Source organism: Macaca nemestrina, chromosome 8 (genome assembly GCF_043159975.1).
Source record: "Macaca nemestrina isolate mMacNem1 chromosome 8, mMacNem.hap1, whole genome shotgun sequence".
Lineage (NCBI taxonomy): Eukaryota > Metazoa > Chordata > Mammalia > Primates > Cercopithecidae > Macaca > Macaca nemestrina.
In genome coordinates, this window is record NC_092132.1 from 137042581 (window position 1) to 137062400 (window position 19820).

General features: G+C 40.4%; 1 protein-coding gene across 13 annotated transcripts in view; it reads right to left on the bottom strand.

Annotated features, from left to right (window-relative positions):
• Positions 1-1589: 1589 nt before the first annotated feature.
• The window catches only part of LOC105463735 (solute carrier family 7 member 2), a 72827-nt gene continuing 54596 nt past the window's right edge, over positions 1590-19820 (bottom strand). For 11 of the 13 annotated variants that reach the window (XM_011711004.2, XM_011710996.3, XM_011711000.3 and 8 more), the window contains 6 exons: positions 17112-17251; positions 13052-13154; positions 10914-11119; positions 9339-9505; positions 7826-7934; positions 1590-5616 (listed from right to left, as the gene is read on the bottom strand). In XM_011711004.2, the coding sequence (XP_011709306.1) occupies positions 5420-5616; positions 7826-7934; positions 9339-9505; positions 10914-11119; positions 13052-13154; positions 17112-17251 (922 nt within the window). In that variant the 3' untranslated portion in view covers positions 1590-5419. Of the gene's footprint in view, positions 5617-7825; positions 7935-9338; positions 9506-10913; positions 11120-13051; positions 13155-16726; positions 16864-17111; positions 17252-19820 lie in introns of all 13 variants that reach the window. The other 2 variants (XM_011711005.3, XM_071068585.1) reach the window with 1 other exon arrangement.

Here is a 19820-nt window from a genome sequence, read left to right on the forward strand (position 1 = left end):
GGTATGGGTGACATCTGCATTCTATATTATTACATATTAAAATTTATTTTAAAAATACACTCACATCAGAAAGCATATTTTACAGTGGTAAAGCAGCAGTTTTTATTTATTACAAATTCTAAAAAAGAATCCAACTTTGTAAGTAAAAAGAACACTGATGATCACTTAAGACATTTAAATTTAAAATTACTACTAAAAAAACCCTTTACATTCACACAAGTCCAATGCCTTTGTTGGTTTTTACAGACATAGAATTTCTGTAGGGTTTTGGGCCCTATCAACAATTTTTAGTAAGTACTGCAATAACAGAATAAAGCAATAAAACAACGGGACACTCCTAGGGGACACCAAAGATAAAGGGCCCATTAATCAGGTGTAGGCCAGAGAAACCCAACCTGTTGGCAACCTGAGGCTCTTTCCCACCTGGGTCTTGGTGAGACACGTGGCACAGCAAGGCTGTCAGTGCATGTGCATAAATTGTAGACCAGGTCCCACTAAGCTACTTCCGGAAACAGCCAGCCCTTCCATGAGTCACAGAGGTCCCTTGGTCCTTATTCATCTTGATATACTCATGGGACGTTTGGAATTAAGGAGCCCAAGCTACCTTACTTGCATTTGAAGGCTTTCACTTCATATCCTACCCCATCAGTCTAAGAGCCCACCCAACAAGGGTAGCCACAGATAGAGAGATGCTCATGCTCTACAGGCTGCCTGACCCTGGAACCAGCCTGGGGCCCTGACAATGACCTCCACCGGGCTGTCAGTGGCTAGGGAAAGCTCTTTAAGACCCAGCGATCATGGCAGTGGCATCAGCCATGGTGAATCAAAGTTAAGTATAGTGCTCCCAGCAAACAGGGTTACCAACTGGGTTGAGCAATAACAAAATGCATTTGAAATCAGTAAGACTAAACTGTGTATATATAAACAATCATGAACATTACAAATACCAACAACCACAACAATAACAGATCAGGCTTCTCAAAATCCAGAAACCGGAAGGCTAAAGTGTTTAAATACAATCATGTAAGGAAAAAAAAAAAATCTCCCCAAAACCATAAAGTCAAGCAACCTTATTTTCACATCTATATGACTAAAAAATGAAAATGACCTTTGCTGGCATTACTTGCCATGCAAATATCCATCCTTTCCCCCTTGATATTTAAGGACATGTGGGATAACTTTATAAAAAAGTAAAGTGTACAGAGAAGGCACTGTTTTGGCACTAGCAAAAAGGACAGTTAATTTTCACACGAATCACGTGAACTTTAATAACCCATGATACACATGCTAAACTCAATCCTTTAAAGCCCTGTGGAAACTGTATTTTTCGTGGTAAGTAACAGTTGCTTGAAGCGTATTAGGAGAAATCATGAGCCACATCACCGGAAAGGGAGAGTCAGAATCTTGGCATGATTTCATCATGTGGTTTGTAATGTCAGAACACGCCCTGATTTAAGAGGAGGGAAAGCAAGGCTCAAGTGCTCCCTCTGTCATCATGGGTACTGGAGGCCGATGGCTTTTCCTTATGCTCCCTGCTAAGCATTTAAATAAATTTAGAAAATAGATAAAAATAGATTCTAATTAAAGTGTTTTAAATTTTTTTTTTTTTTTTTTTTGAGGCAGGGTCTCACTGTTGCCCAGGCTGGAGTGAAGTGGCGTAATCTCAGCTCAGCGCAGCCTCACTCTCCTGGGCTCAAGCGATCCTCCCACCTCAGCACCCCCAATAGCTGGGACGACAGGTGTGCGCCACCACGCCCAGCTAATTTTTGTATTTTTTGTAGAGACGGGGTCTTGCTATGCTGCTCAGGCTGGTCTTAAACTCCTGGGCTCAAGCGATCAGCTTGCCTCGACCTCCCAGGGTCCTAGAATTATAGGAGTGAGCCACCATGCCTGGCCTTAAAAAATTTTTTAAAACTACCTGTAAGCACTCAGGACTTTAAAAGTATTTTGACTAATATTTAAAATGTAAAAGTTTTAAAAAAATTTTTATTCATAGAAATTAAAAGAAGACAGTCTCTTATTTTTTAAAGGAGGATAATTCTGAAACTAATATTTTCTATCAACCATGGCTGGTAATGGTAAAGTTCTATATATTAATGTTACTTTTTCATATATATCTCTCTCAAATGACACTATGGCTTTAGTTCTCTCAATGTTTATCTCTGGGGAAAATGTGATTCAGATAATCGGTATTTTAGTATATATCAAAGGTTCTAATATAAATTTTCCTCACAGTTTTTAATAGAGTTTGCATAGCTCTATTCTTAAATGTAGGACTGCCATTGCCCTCTGGTGGTAAGTCACAAATTATTCTTTTTTTTAAGAGTATAAAATTGAGGTGCCATTAGAAGAAATTCTCACTGAAAATGCTGAGAATATATTTCTTAGGGTAGAAAAGTAATTGAAGCTGCTTTTACTTAATCATGAAAGAATTTGCATATGTATTTCTTCATTACTGGAGAAGACTTTATATAATTTTGATTGATTACTAGTCAAAACTCCACAAAACATTTAGGTAATTCTGAGACATTAAAAAAAAAATGTAGTTGAAAACATTATGAATTCAAATGTAGAAACAGAAAGGTGCCAAACAGCTGGTGATACTGACTTGCTAATAAACACCTACCAGGACAGATCTGTCGGAAAAGGTGTGGCAGGAACAAGTAAACAGGAATCCCCAAATGCCCCCACCTCCTCTCCATTCCAGATTACAAAGCACCTGCTATAATGCACTAGAGCTGAGTGACTTCGTATTAGAAACATTATAAATACTTCTTAAAGGGTCTATCTATAGGAAATATACATATAAAATCATAGTATATTTTAAAATAGTTTAAAAACTAAAAATTAGGTATAAGCATATCTATCAACATCAAACATTAATTTTTCTCCACAGCAGTTGGGTTTGGTACCCACATAATGATATAGCCAAAGCCCACCATAAACCCAACTTACTGATACACTGACGTTTGAAATACACACACACAGATATCTATACACTCACATACATACGTAACTGTTAACATAGAAACACACACATCCATTGAGTCTTCACAGAAAAAAAGGCACAGTGGCTGACAAAGCATTTTTTCATATATATTTGTGTCTGCAAAGTGTTTCAATGTGGAAAAATAATTTTTCACCGAATTCCGCTTCAAATTGAGCACAGTGGGCCTAACAGTTTTAGCTGCCTATCACATTCTAAACAAGTTTCTTGATTGCATTACAGTAAAAGATTTGAGTGTTCATATATAAAAATTGTTCACATTTCCTGCGTGAAGGGCCTACTCTAGATTGAGTATAGAATCAAACGTGTTTTCAGTGTACTGTGACAACAGCAAGGATTTCTGAGCATGCCTACAGTTCCTACCAAAATATCCGATCCTGTGCTTATCCAACTCCTTCTCTCCAGTAAAACATGCAGCTTGAGAGAAAATTCTGGGCTTCAGATTTTACCATGTGCACCCTGGAAGTTGTGGAATGTCCGTAATGAGTTCTGTGTCACGGATGCTGTAACACTAGCAGCCAGAAACCCAGGCTTTCTACCTGTTTGATGTTTAATCACAATAAACTCTTGGCTATACAAAACCACTGCAACTTGCTTTCTAATGGCAACAATAAAATAGCTGATTTCTTGGAAGACCCATGAGGAAAACAAATGTTTTCCTTGCCTTTGGATTATGTGGGCCAGCTAGCATGCTTGGTAATGTTCGCCACGGTGTCCCGGGAAATGTCACCCAGCCTCATCCAATTAACTGTTTAATGATTTGTACAAAAAATAGTTCATGAGAAGCAAAACACACTGCAAATAAATAGTCCGCTATTAGGGAAGCCTAAAAAGTAAAATATAACAATGAGAGAATCTTACACGGAAAAATTTATTTGCTCATTTACAAGGGTAACTGTGGTTATATAGCTTTAATTCAATTTAATTTTTTTTTAGTTTAGAGTTTTAAATAACCGTGTTTTTTTAACCAAAATATTTGATTCCCCAATCACTGATGGGTTATTATATTTAACACGGGAGCTTGTATTAACGGGCTTAGTGTGGTCATTTGAAAGCAAATGGAATAAAAAGTGCTAAACAATTTATGGAGTAGGGGGAGGAAAACATTCCTAAATGTTTCCAAAAGAAACATCAGAGGCAAATTGAATCCAAAGTCCTTAAATTGGGCCAGATGCCATTTAATACTGGAATAGGCATGTTCATATCACAACAGGGGGATTTTCTCTTCTTTCCCTTTGTCTTTCCCTCTTTGCATGATGCTGCTGTAGGCCCCTCATCTCTAGGAAAAGACAAAAGAAACAGAAACAAAGAAGCGAACTCTGTGCCTGACAAGGATAAGAAAAAAACTAAATTGTGATTAAGGAAGTAATGGAAAAAGGATGAATCATTCCACAAGTTGTGTGGTCTGGGAGAGTCTGTTGGCTTATTTTAAGTGACTTTTTAGAAACGGATGCTTGGGGTTTGCTTATTCAAGCATTGGTCTAACTCTCTGATCTTCAAACATATTCTCATTACAGCCACTCCATGAGCTTTCTGGCCATGGTGACCATCTTCACCTTTTAATTGCAAGGGTCCCAAGTAAGTCACAGTGCCTCTCTTAAGTCCCTGACTGGGGATATGTCATTCACATCAAGTGAAGACCTCATATTTTAGGACCACTGTTTGCAAAGGAGACAAAGTTCAAAGGGAGGCCAGCTAGTGACATGGAATGCCACTCCTGGCCTGTGCAGTGCAGCAGAAGCTGACACCCTATTGGCTGAGGTGTGAGCAAACTGTCATACCTCACAGGAAAAAAAAAAAAAAAAAAAAAAAACTGCATTAAACCCACTGTTGGCACTCACAACTTATTGAAAAGGCTCTTTCCTTATCCCCTCATCTTACCCCTAACCAGTGACAGACACCATGATGAGTAACTGCATTTCTGGCATCCCCTAAACTGACATTAATGAAGTCAAACAAGGTGAAGCTACTAGTATTTCCCCAACTGCAGGGGGCAGAGACGAAACCTCTTTACATTCAGTGATTTACCTCTATTTCAGTATGTGCAGTATATGCCACCGATTAATGACGACACCGGAAAAATGTAACACAGTAATAGTAAAATACCAGCTAACTTTTAACACTCATGTTCCCAAGCATATACATAGATACATACATACACACAAACGTACACATACTCCCACTGTTTGGGGGCTGTTCATTACTGATGAATGAAACCTCCACTCAGAAGGTTTCCTCGGGCATGTAATTCACCATCTGAGGAGATGCTGTCCAGGTAAGTAAGTATAAATTAGTGTGAACTATGTATGCAGCAAACCCATGTTAAACTAGCATGCTGATGACATCCGGTCACGGTTTACTCAGCGTAGGATATGTATGCTAACACGATGACCAGCTCTGCTCCTGCAAGTGTTAGAATTCGCTTGTCTTTTCATGGAATATGAAAGGTAAACTAACATTTCTTGGGTGATGGTCATGTGCTTGAATGGCAGATTTTTCTTCTGTTGCTGCATGAATGTTGTCTGGATAAGCATCTTCTTCATCATTTTCATCTCTCAGACGACCCTCCAGGCTGTGTCTAATGCCATAAGCAAAGTAAATCAGGAAGCCTGTTGGGGTGGGGAAAAAAAAATCAAGGTTTCAGGTATGTCAGAAAATGACTTTTAAGTTATAGAGGTGGAGAATTAAACACAGAACTTCAGAGTTTTTCTCTTTCTTTTCTGTAGTACTTTAGAACAGGAGTCCCCAAACCCCAGGCCACAGACCACTATTGTTAGGAACCAGGCCAAGCAGCAGGAGGTGAGCGAGCAAAGTCTCATCTGTATTTACAGTCACTCCCCATTGCTAACATTACCACCTGAGCTCCGCCTCCTGTCAGAGCAGGGAGCATTAGATTCTCATAGAAGGGACTGCACATGTGAGGGATCTAGGCTGCGTGCTCTTTATGAGAATCCATCTAATCCCTGATGATCTGAGGTGGAACAGTTTCATCCCAAACCCACCCCCAACCCTGTCCATGGAAAAACTGTCTTCCACAAAACCTGTCCCTGGTGCCAAAAAGGTTGGAGACCGCTGCTTTAGAAGAATGAAATGCAAATACAACATACCCCACAGAAGATGTCCTTGATCAATATTTTCCTGGTAGAATGTGCCTCTCGATTGTTAAGACCCAAACTTTATAGATTGTATTTTGCTCTCAACAAGTTTTTCAATGTTTATATGGAAAAATTTTAATTTATGTTTTTTTTTTAATTTCCTGATTTGCCTTTATTAAGAAGAATCAAATTAGAAGAAATGAGGCTGATTCCAGAATATTTCGGATATGTAAATCATGAAATGTCATTCACACTACAACTCATTGAATACATATTTGGGATTACTTGTTTTTTCTCCTAACTTTGCGTTTACTTTTGCTTTTCATTTTTATTTTTGTTTTTGAGACAGAGTCTCACTCCGTCGTCCAGGCTGGAGTGCAGTCGTGCAATCCTGGCTCCCTACATCCTCCGCCTCCTGGGCTCAAGCGATTCTCCTGCCTCAGCCTCCTGAGCAGCCGGAACCACAGGCGCCTGTCACCACACCCAGTTAATCTCTGTATTTTCAGTAGAGACGGGGTTTCGCCATGTTGGCCATGCTGTCCTCGAACTCCTGACCTCAGGTGATCCGCCCATCTCAGCCTCCCAAAGCGCTGGGATTACAGGTGTGAGCCACCGCGTTTGGCCCTCACTTTGCATTTTAAAGGCGCAAATGAAACCAGTCCCAATAATTTCCTGAGTTCCCTAATTTAGTAATAATGAGAGTCTAACAATATGGATGTGATCCCTACGATTACCAGCCTAACTTCTGGTAGGGGTAAGTGGGTTTTCCATGCCCAGGCCTCACTCTATTGTAGCAGAGTGGATTCCTTCCATGTGGTTCTCAAAAGGAGCCACTGTGTCCCTGAGTCCTAAATCTCCTGGTGACAGGGAAATGCTAGGAGACTGTACAAGTTCACCCAGTAATTTTTTTTTTTTTTTTTTTAGATGGCGGCTCGCTCTGTTGCCCAGGCTGGAGTGCAGTGGTACAATCTCGGCTCCCTGTGACCTTGCCTGCCAGGTTCAATGTTTCTCCAGCCTCAGCCTCCAGAGTAGCTGGGATTACAGATGTGCGCCACCACATCCGACTAATTTTTGTATTTTTAGTAGAGACAAGGTTTCACCATATTGGCCAGGCTGGTTTCGAATTTATGTTCTTAAAAGTCAATACTGTAAACAAAATGATATGTGGAATAAAGTCTCAAATTATACCCTAAATACAAGTGATGAATTATCAGAGTCAAGGTCAGGTATTTTGGAAAGTACGCCCTGTATTAACTAAGGGGACACGGATATGCCTTACACGTGTCACTGTCACCAGGAGAATCCAAAGAACTGTCTGCAAAGCAACTGTTTATTAACAGCCACACTGTGTGGGGATCAGGAGGCAATGTTTTAAGTACCCTCCTAAGATCACTGCAGACATGTAGGCATTTTGCTGTTTTAGTTCTATTTTACAAAATTCATTGTGAGTTTTTGGTTGATGTAAAATGACTTTTTCTGGGTTTCATTTTTTTCACCCGTAAGTTGAAAGAAATAGAGCCGACATGGTTCTACTGGGTTAGTGGGAGATACTGATTTAAAAAGGCATCTGAAAACATCTGGAAAAGCACTCAGACATCCCTAAGAATCAGGAAAGAAAGAAATGGGGGGAAAAAAGCTTTTATTCCCAGGCTGGGGGAGAGGGTGCATTTCTCTCATCACAGCACATAAAATAGGAAAGAGAACCCAACATTAAAAGACCTACCAATTGCCATCCAAATGCTGAATCTGATCCAAGTGTCTGCACTCAACTGGACCATCAAGTAAATGTTCACCAGGATGCTGAACGCTGGCAAAAATGGTAAGAATGGAACCTAAGGGGGAAAACAATCCTTTTGAACATACTCATATTTTGAAGCATATTTCAACAGTGCGGCAATTAATTCGGCATATATACTTTCACACTACCTTAGTCACAGTTAAAACCACGCTTCTAGAGACCATAAAAGGAGAATCACATCTTAGAGTATTTACTAAAGCTCAAGGCAACAGGGGATTTGTAAGATTCAGTAACACCTGCACCGTCAAAATAATTTAGACACACACAGGGGATACCTCTGAAATGCGGGATACATATGGTTATCCCAGGTACATCCTTCCAGGAAGCCCTTTACAAGCCCAAGCCAGTATACTGTTAGCGCCAATGGGACAGGATAGTTTAACTCGCAGTGGAGGAGCTTATCTTTTTAATGTTTAATTTAGTTTTATTTTATTTTTAGAGACAGTGTCTCACTCTGTCACCCAAGCTAGAGTGCAGTGATACTATGACAGCTCACTGCAGCCATGAACTCCTGGGTTCAAGTGATCCTCCCACTTCAGCCTCCTGACTAGCTAGGACTACAGGAATGAGCCACTACACGCAGCTAATGTGTTTGTTTTGTAGAGATGGGGTCTCACTATGTTGCCCAGGCTGCACTTGAACTCCTGGCCTCAAGCAATCCTCCTGCCTTGGCCTTTCAAAGTGCTGGGATTACAGGTGTGAGATGCCACACCCGGCCCCAGAGGAAGGGCTTTTGGTGGGAACAAAGTCCTTAGGAGAGGGCAGTGAATTTCTAAAAATATTCACCCTACTTTTCTGATATTACAACTTCTTTTAACATGAAATTTGTTTACTATTATATATAATAATATTGTGATAGGAACATACCCAAGTTTTTGAAAAGGCAGTAAGAGGACCAATGTAGAAGGAATTCTGCACAAAAAGGAACATATCGAAGGATTCTGACACTCTCATTCACTGGCTAACCACATTAGGAGTTGCTGAGGCAGGTCTCAAACACCTGAGGTCAGGAGTTTGAGACCAGCCGGGCCAATGTGGCAAAACCCCATCACCACAAAAACACAAAAATAAGCAGGGCAGGGTGGCTCACACGTAAAATCCCAGCACCTCTGGAGGCGGAGGTGGGTGGATTATTTGAGGTCAGGAGTTTGAGACCATCCTGGCTAACATGGTGAAATCCGGTCTCTACTAAAAATACAAACATTAGCTGAGTGTGGTGGCATGTGCCTGTAATTCCAGCTACTGGGGAGGCTGAGGCAGGAGAAGTGCTTGAACGCGGGAGGCAGAGGAGGCCGAGATCGCTCCACTGCACACCACCCTGGGCGACAGAGAGATTCCATCTCCAAGAAAAAAAAAGAAAAAAGAAAAAACACATCAAACTAATTATACAGAGAAAATGAACACAGTATTTTGGGTCTCTAATCCTCATTACACATACCATGAAGGCTACTTTCTGCTGATTCTGGGGCTGCCTCCAGATGGTGAGAATGATGGCAACATAGAGAACAAGAAACAGCACGAGGAGAGCGAGGCTCCAGGCCTCCAGCCTGGTGATGGCGTGAACTCCGTAAGTGGTCAAGACACTCAGGCCCAACACGAGAAAAGCTGCAGGGGGATGTGTAGATAACACAGTCAGCATCCGCGCTCCACCCAGATTGTTTGGTGCAATACAGTATGTTCTGATAAAACATTGAGTTCTGTACACATCTACTTAGCTAAATACAGAGTCTTCGCCTTGCTCTTTCTTCTTTTTCATGGAGAAGAGAGATGTCCAGTTGCATGGATTTAAGAACCATTGCTTATTTACTCATTACTTTCCCCTCTTTAGAAGCCAACCGCCCCTCTTGGTGTTACTGACTTGCATTATCTGCCCACGTGCCATCTGTGTCCTCATTGGTTACTTTCAGACTAGGATGCTATCAGGGGTGGATATTTCCCTTTTTTCAAATGGGAAATGGCACATCTGGTTATTTTAAGCTGTTGCAAACATGGACTGTGATATGGGTTGGCTGTGTCCCCACCCAAATCTCATCTTGAATTGTAGCTCCCATAATTTCCATGTGTTGTGGGAGGGACCCGGTGCAAGATAATTGAACAGTATGTAGTTTCCCTCATGCTGTTCTCATGGCAGTGAGTAAGTCTCATGAGATCTGATGGTTTTATAAGGAGAAACCCCTTTTGCGTGGTTATCATTCTCTTGCCTGCTGCCCTGTAAGATGTGCCTTTCACCTTCCACCATGATTGTGAGGCCTCCCCAACCATGTGGAACTGTGAGTCCATTAAGCCTCTTTTTCTTTATAATTTACCCAGTCTCAGGTATGTCTTTATTAGCAGCATGAGAACAGACTAATACAGACTGTTCACGTACACAAATAATATATCATCTGCATCTTTTCTCCTTGTTTCGGAGAATGACATCACCACCCCATCTCTGACCATCAAGTCTGCTCTAGGGGCACCTCTTATTTGCTCTGAGAAGCCTGTGCTTTCCTACTTGCCACCAATCATCCTGTCCTGTAAAGCCCAGTGAGAGTATGGACCGCCTCTCTTGGCATCCCAGGTGCCCAGTGGAGTACCCGGCACACAGGCGACATTTTATAAATGTCACTGAAAACACGAATGATTACGTAACTGTGTGTTACATAAAACAAGGATGTCCTATATTATTGGACAATTCCATCAGGTTCCAGTCAGTCAAGTTACTGGCACGGGTACGTAGCCTGATGCTTTCACCCAGAGGGCATCCTAACCTCTAACGTATGTGCCAGTTTGTACTTCTGTCACTCTCGTCTTGAAGTATTCCTTCCTCTTTTGTTCGATTATCAAGATGCAATAAATATATACAGGTAATATAAAGATGATCTCGACGACTGGTGATGCTTTAGGTGAAAATTTCAGGGTGGTTGCTAATATATTCTAGGGCAATGTGAGGCTCTCTGTTCTCTTTCACATCACGCCAGCTCTACCCACACACATCTGGGTCTGTACAATGTGAGCAGAGAAGACAACTTACCCAGGAATCCTACCAGAAAGCTCACGAGAGAAGCTGACTGCTGTGTCGGCAGAAGGGAGGGGCAGAAGAGGGTCCGCACACTGAAGCCCTGTCTCTGCAGCATGGTGACCTGGGACTCACTCTTCGAGGTTACCCTGGGAGACGATTCCAGACCATCTTTCTCGGGAGAAAATTTGGGCTGCTCGTAAGATAAGCCAGGCTGGTACCTATTCCCAAACAGACATCTGTGTCTTTATTCTCAAACAGACATTTGGCCCAAGTGAAACCAGCACCTAAAGCCTTAAGGAAGACATCATACAGAGTGATAGTGTGTAAAGTAAATCAACACTTATGACTCCAGTCCCAGAGCATGCTGAGTCAGGCCACAAACCTTTTCGAGAAAACATCTGCAGCAAAATACCCAAATTTCCCCCAGGAGTTACCTAATCAGAGTCATATATTAGACGGCAAAAGAAAGTGAAACTGTAAAGTAAGGCAATCACAATAAAAGGATGATTATTCTGAAATTATCTATGTCCAAAGGAAATGCGGTTCATGAAAACAGCACAGAAACTCTGGGTAAATTTCAGCTATAAAATAATGCAGTCACCAGTTTGGCTTTCAAAGGCCTCATCACAATCTGTCTTTCTGGCCTCATCCTTCCCTACTGATTCTTCTAGCTAAACCAAGACAAGCTCATCTGACCATCCTGCCACGTCTACACCCATTGCATGCCATTGTCCTTTATTATTTTATCCTCCTCCTGTATAGCCTATATCAAGACATCAGCCTTGACATGGTTTGGCTGTGTCCCCACCCAAATCTCACCTTGAATTGTAGTTCCCACAATCCCCAGGTGCTGTGGGAGGGACCCAGTGGGAGGTAATTCAAAAATCATGGCAGTGGTTACTCTCATGCCGTTCTTGTGATAGCAAGTGAGTTCTCATGAGATCTGATGGTTTTTCATGTTTTGTTTTGTTATTTTTTTTTGAGACCGAGTTTCGCTCTTATTGCCCAGGCTGGAGTGCAGTGGTGTGATCTCAGCTCACTGCAACCTCTGCCTCCTGGGTTCAAGTGATTCTCCTGCCTCAACCTCCTGAGTAGCTAGGACAACAGGTGTCCCCCACCACGCCCTAAGGGGCTTTTCCCCTTTTTGCTCAGCACTTCGCCTTCCTCCCATCATGGGAAGAAGGACATGTTTGCTTCCCCTTCCACCATGATTGTAAGTTTTCTGAGGCCTCTCCAGCCCTGCGGAACCATGAGTCAATTAAACTTCTTTCCTTTATAAATTACCCAGTCTTGGGTATGTCTTTACTAGCAGTGTGAGAATGGACTAATACAAGCCTACTTCTCCTCCTAGTGTCTGCCCCAGGCTTTTCAGTGTGGCCTCTTCTCCTTCTGGGCAGCCTTTACTTATATTTGAAAGTAACATTTTCCCTCCATATAAAGAAATATGCTCACTGAGAAAAAATGCACAAAAGCATACAGGAGAAATTCAAAACCAGCCATAATACTAACAGCCAGTGTTAATCACTGTTAGCACTTTGGTACAATTTCACCCAGGCATATAACGGCTATACAGGCATATATGATTTCTCCATGTAAATTTATTATTTGAGACAGTTCAGACACTACATATACTGTAGTTTTATGTCCTCAAATGGATATATTTCTCCATAAAATTAAATACCATTCTATTTGCTGTAGAAGAGTTCAGTGAATAAATGTAGCCTCATTTATTTAACCATTCCTCTAGTGATATTCAGGTTAGTTTCATTTTTTCACTGTCGTAAATTACCTTTTCCAAAAACATCCTCTACATACATCTATGTGCGCCTCTGGTTAAATCTTTAGCACAAAAATTTTAACAACTGAATTAATGGAACAAAAAGCACAGCATTTTTAAGTGTCTTTAGACATTATGAGAAATGGCCTTTCACGTAGATTAGGCCAACCTATCACTCGTGGTCAACTTGCATATGATTCTTTGCTACAGACCAGATAGGCTTCTTCTATTTTTCATTACTATTTTGATAGATGTGACCTCTCCCCTTGGTGAGACTGCTGGCTCCCAGGAAGCCAGGAGAGCGAGGGCTCATTTTCTCACTCCCAGAGTCCCCCATGCATGGTACACCCCGTAGAACCACCGGGTGACTCACCTGAGGATGAGAACACAGGCTGCCACCAAAGAGTAGGCCATGAGTGTGCCAATGGACATCATGTCCACAAGTGCCTTCAGGTCAAACAGAAAGGCCATCAAAGCTAGGGGGAGAAGAAAAGAATGGTGGAGTAAACGGCCCAGGAGGAAATTCCAGACAGTTACTAATGTTCAAGTCAGGGACAGCTGACTGCCACTTCGTTTTAGTCCCAATGATAAGCCAACCACAGTGTAGAAAATATATCTCTCACAGTTAATAAGATGTTCTTTAGGTCATATAAACTGCTGATAGGACTTCAAAAACCCTCAGCTCTCTAGCCACTACATGGCACATTCTACTTAGATTACATAAGAAATATTTGGCCTGACAAAGACTGAAAACATTACATGACAGAACACTGTCTTTGGTGTTTCAGAAGAAAAATACTGCTAGGAAGCACTGGCTAGCTCCTTTTTAAAACCACAAAAAACATTCACACAGAAGGAGCTTTCATTACAGATATTATATAACCACTTTAGTTTCCATACACATTGAGTTACATCATATACAACTCAATTTTTTTTTTTTTTTTTGAGACAGGGTCTCACTTTGTCACCCAGGATGGAGTGCAGTGGTATGATCTCGGCTTACTGCAATCTCCACCTCCCTGGTCCAAGTGATTCTCATATCTCAGCCTCCTGAGTAGCTGGGACTACAGGTGTGTGCCACCACACCTGGATAATTTTCGTATTTTTTGTAGAGGCAGGGTTTCACCATGTTGGTCAGGCTGGTCTCGAACTGGCCTCAAATGATCCACTGGCCTCAGTCTCCCAAGACGCTGGGATTACAGGTGTGACAGTGACCCCCCCTGACTGAAAATTATTTTAGTAATTCTGATAAAATAAAATAAAATAATTTTCAATTCAATTATGTTTCTGAAACAGGCTAAATTCCACTACGATTAAAGCCATGCATTGCAGGTAGACTTACTAGATCTGAGCAATCAATTTCTGGTCCTGCATACCAAATCCCAAAATATTAAGAGGCAAAACATACTGTAAACAGTTAAATAGTTTAACTTCCACTAAGCAACAGTTTTCTCCACTGAAACATCAAGATAGTGACAATATTAACTTGAATTTAGCACATAGTTTTCCCTGTTAGAGTAAGTAGATAACAACACACTCCGTTTATATGATGTTTCAGATCCCTGTACAAGATTTAAATCTCTGTGATCTCATTTTACCTTCGAGTCAATGATCCTATGAGATGGGAAATCATTTAGGTTTAGGCATATAAAATGGCTGGATTTGACAATTTTTGACCCCAAACTCAGCAACTGTGAGTGGTTTTTCTAACAGGATTATCCCCATCTTAGAGACAGGCTAACTTAGCAAGGCCACGACTACCCGTCGGGGCAGAGTTTCCCTCATTCAACAGCCCCATGTTCCTTCTACAAGATCACACTGTTTCTTTTAACACACTGCATGCGTCACTTTGAAAATTCTTTGCTGGGCACAGAAGTTCACACCTGTAATCCCTGCACTTTGGGAGGCCGGGCCAGGCAGATCACTTGAGGTCAGGAGGTTGAGACCAGCCTGGCCAACATGGTGAAACCCCATCTCTACTTAAAAAAAAAAAATCAGCTGGGTGTGGTGGCACGTGACTGTAATCAGAGCTACTCAGGAGGCTGAGGCAGGAGAATTGCTTGAACCCGGGAGGCGGAGGTTGCAATGAGCCAAGATTGTGCCACTAAACTCCAGCCTGGGGGACAGAGTGAGACTATGTCTCAAAAAAAAAACAAAAAAAAAAAAAAAAAAGGAAGAAAATTCTTCATTGCTCATATACTTATACGTCAGATTATTACAATTTCAGTATATTTAAAAATCACAGAGAGCCAAATAAGGTAGCCAAGAGAGAAGAAAATGATAAATTGTCCACACAAGCTCTCTAATCCAAGTTAAAAATAAGCAAAGTAAGGTATGGGAGTATAAAATAACAAAAACATTTTAAAGCATTTTAAAAAGTGGTATATTATAATCATCTTCTTGTAATTATTAATTTTAGTATCTTAACATGCCACCAAATTCAATTCTTCCTGAATGGAGAAGGATAAACTTTTAAAAATTCTGGATCATTACTGGGCAAGTATTTTACTGGAAAGAGAAAATTTTTTATGAGTCAAATAAAATGTATGACTGTCAAAAATATTTACAAACTATGTTTAACATGTGTTGTTTAAAAATAAAATAGGCTTCACATCGTCTAGGGCAAACCTTCATTTTAGCGGGGCAGAAACCTAGGCCTGAGAAAATAAGTGGCTTGACTGTCTAACATATGTTTAAGAAAGGGCCAGATTTGCTAGGAGCGGTGGCTCCCACGCCTGTAATCCCAGCACTTTCAGAGGCTGAGGCTGGCGGATCACGAGGTCAGGAGATCGAGACCATCCTGGCGAACACGGTGAAACCCTGTCTCTGCTAAAAATACAAAAAAATTAGCCGGGTGTGGTGGCCGGTGCCTGTAGTCCCAGCTTCTCGGGAGGCTGAGGCAGGAGAATGGCGGGAACCCGGGAGGTGGAGTTTGCAGTGAGCCGAGATAGCGCCACTGCACTCCAGCCTGGGCGACAGAGTGAGACTACATCTCAAAAAAAAAAAAAAAAAAAAAAGAAAGGGCCAGATTTATAAGAAAATGTTTACAGTGAAAGTGTTTAAACAAATACATTCTGATCCTGAAAAAAAAAATCCATTTTACACAGAATGAAGCAGTAGCGTATTCTAACCTGATTTCCCAACAATTCAGAGCCTCAACGAAATTGTCACTTTGGTTTGAATTTCTAGTGCCAAGATTGTTCGTTATTTTACGTATAAAGTTTGCTAAAGTCTTTCTTTTGCTTCCTGTAACAGTACCTTTAAGGTCATTGTCTGGATCTAGAATCTCACTGAAATTTTCTGCATGAGATAAGAATCTGGCCAAAGGTATTTTACGTGGATATTAAGATGTGCCAAAAGACTAGTAATCTGGATTTTCTGAACATAATTTAAGTACCAAAACTGTTGAAAGGGAAAATAGATTCCTGATGGAGTTGGAGAGGATATACACATTCGTAACTGTTAGACGGCTACGATGGTCCTGGGAGCAAGGATGCCCACCATAGTGAGGACGGTGATCACAACACCCAAGCATAAATTATCTTGGACATTTCTTATTAATAACAGGTAAAGCTTAGCAGTTAAAAAATCCTGTGGTCCTTTAGCAATATTCAACGTATATCCTAGACCAAACAATCATTATTTTAAAATTAATATTTCAAAAATTAAGCCAGAATTCCTTAATCGAAACTTTAGGTATCAATGATATAATTTTGTGTGCTAGTTCATCAGAAAAGCAATTCATGATATTTAGTGGAGAGCCATTATAACCCTTTGTACATTTGTTCGAGCCCCAAATATTAAAATAACAAAATAGTAAAAAATATATATATATATCCCAAAGGGTCAATTAAGAATGAACTTCAGTATACCACCGCCACCACAATTTTCAATGTTAATCCCAATGCCCGTACGCTAATTTACCAGTGATTTTGGTTTTTTTTTTTTTAACTTACATGCACAGCATGCAGACCCTCTTTCTAAGTCCATGCATGCGAATTAAATGTTCCAGTCCAATGCTCAAGAAGCCTAAGTCTGTAAAGCTTACCAGAAATGACCCCTGCAGTCAACGTGGCAGCAACCGGTGACTGCCTCTTACTCACTCTGGCAAGAAATCTAAACAGTAAGCCATCCCGGGCCATGGCAAACAGAATTCGGGGTAAAGGGAACATAGAGCCCAGAAGACTAGAACAGAAAAATTCAAAATTCACACATGAGTTATTTTAAGGATTATTCTAGACAGGTACGCACAGGTAAAGACTGGACACACGAAAATGCAGAACCAAAATAATTCAAAATAGGAAACATTCACAAAAAAAGTGACTGAACTTCTTGTAAATCAAAACAGAAAACCACCTAGCTTTGTATTTTTAACGCAGAGTCCTTGACGAAAAAGATCCCCCGTTTCTTAAGAAAAGTCAACTCTCTCTCACCTGCCACCGCACCCGATGACAAAGTAGCAATTATTGGTGTCTTCGTTTTGGAATTGATTTGAGCTAGACATTTGAAAAGCAACCCATCCTCCGCCATAGCATAGATTACACGAGGCATTGGGAAAATGGATCCAAGAAGACTGAATAAAAAGCAAACACATGCAGTATGGCAAACATTCATGCAAGATTACATCCCCGAACGGAAATAAAATTGTATAATATTCAGCATGACAGTTGTAATTACAAAGTCATATTATTTATATTAATAATTATGTCACATTGTTTTTAAATGCACTATGATAGGGCATTTAAAAAAATTTGCTAATATTTACCATTGTGCTATTCATTATTCTGTTACAGATAAGTAGTACCCAGCAAAATTACCAGACTAAAAACAATATTGCAAGGAATTTGTATGTACCCACAATTATTACCAAATTAAAACTAAGTAATTAAGACTTAACCAAACCAATATTATTAAGACATTTTTAGCAGCAACAACTTAGAAAATAAAATTATTAATTTGATATGTAATTAAAGAAAAGACTAAGTAATTTTATTTCATAAGCAATAGTTGCAACCTTTATTCAATAATGATGTATTTTTTGCAATTATTGTACCAGTATTTTTTCTCACACACCCTGATATTGGATCAAGTTAGTAATAATCCCCAGCATCATAAGATAATCAAGGTAGAAAAAGGCAAAGAAGATCAATTTACGTGAATGTAGTATACAGAGGGGACCACAATGAAAAGTTAGCAACTGAAGCTTAGTAAGACAGTTTTTGCTTGAGATGCTCGGAATTACTTTTGTCTACTAGCTGCACCATTGCACACATTACTTAGTTGTGAAAAATAACCATGTAAGAGAAAACAAAAAAAAGTATTTTATTTAAAAATCCTTCTTATTTATTTATTTTATTTGCAACAGGGTCTCACTCTGTCACCCAGGCTGGAATGCAGTAGTACAGTCACAGCTCACTGTGCCCTGAAGCTCCTGGGCTCAAGCGAGCCTCCCACCTCAGTCTCTCAAGTAACTGCGACTGGGACTAAAGGCACATGTCACCTGCTCAGCTAATTGACTGAATTTTTTGAGGAGACCAAGCCTTGCTATGTTGCCCAGGCTGGTCCTGAACTCTTTGCCTTAAGTGATCCTCCCGCCTCGGTGTCCCAAAGTACTGGGACTACAAGAGTGAACCACTATGCCTGGCCCTTCTTTATCTTTAATAAGGCTCTGTTGAGCTTGGCCACAGATGAATCTTTGCCCATCCCTTCTAAGGCCATGGGGGCGTGGTATCTTCAGAATTCAGACTTCGGAAATTACTTGAAGCTATTCAAAATAAACCTCAAGGCCAGGTGTGGTGGCTCATGCCTGTAACCCCAACACTTTGGGAGGCTGAGGTGGGAGGATCGCTTGAGCCCAGAAGTTCAAGACCAGCCTGGGGAACTTAGCGAGACCTCGTCTCTGTAAAAAATAAAAAATTAACCAGGTGTGGTGTTACGTGCCTGTATCCTAGCTACTCAGGAGGCTGAGCTGGGGAGATCACCTGAACCCAGGAGTTCGAGCCTCAGTGAACTATGATCATGCTCCGCACTTCAGCCTGCTTGACAGAGCGAGACCCTGTCTCAAATAAATAAATAAACCTCAACACTAGCAGATGGCTGAGAAACCAAGAGCGTCTAATTGCTACTTAATATTGTCTTAATGATATGTAATTAAAGAAAAGACTATCTGTAGGAAGTTCAAATTTCAGTTTAAAATTTTACATGAAATTTCCTCTATTCTTGAAGGTACTTTCTTATTACATAGAAAATAAAAGGGAGTTTGAAGGGGAAAAATAAAGCTAGGCTGGTGAATTACACTAAAAGACTTCTTTTTCTAGTTTCAGACTTTTAGAAGCTTATTTTCAGTTAAAAAATTACTAATCTGGTAAAAAGGATTAATTTTCTCTTTGCAAGACTCTTCCACTGTATGACATGATAAAAAACGAGAATGAAATATCTTACGCATAATCATATGTTAATTGAAATGAGGGCAGCTCAGGAAACCTGGGAAATGAGTTCTAAAGTATTCAAACAAGCAGCTACTGAGAATCTGAAAACTTGGGATTCAATGACCCTTTTCTCTTCACATATTTATATGAATTGCCACCATTTATTTAAGAATGATAATTTCTATTTCCAGACCAACTGCACTCTGATTGGTGCTAAGAAAAAGTCTCCATGTTTCACAATAAAAAGCACACTATATTTTTAAAAGACAGAGCATAAGTGTTCACTCACATAGGCTCAGTATTACTCAAACAGAGTGTAGCAAACGCAAGGTCTGTACATACATTCTCAGATGTCTAAAGAACTACTAGTATCACCAAAGCCAATGGAGAAACATTTTAGGACAAGAATCCTGAAGTTTCATAATGCCTATATACATGACTACGTGTCACAGATACGTGTGTGTGTGTGTGTGTGTGTGTGTATCAATGCCACATATATTTCTACTGAAGCCTGGACCATCACTGTCTTCAAAAACTGACTCTGAACTAACAGCAGGGGAGTTTATCCTTTAAGATTTTTATCTGGAAATTCAGAGCAAGCTAATCAATAAATACAAAGTTGCACAATATTTTGTTTCTATTAGGATACTTTTTAAATAGACAAAAGCAAATTTTTAGACACTGACTACTTTGTAGAATCCCAAACAGCCCCTG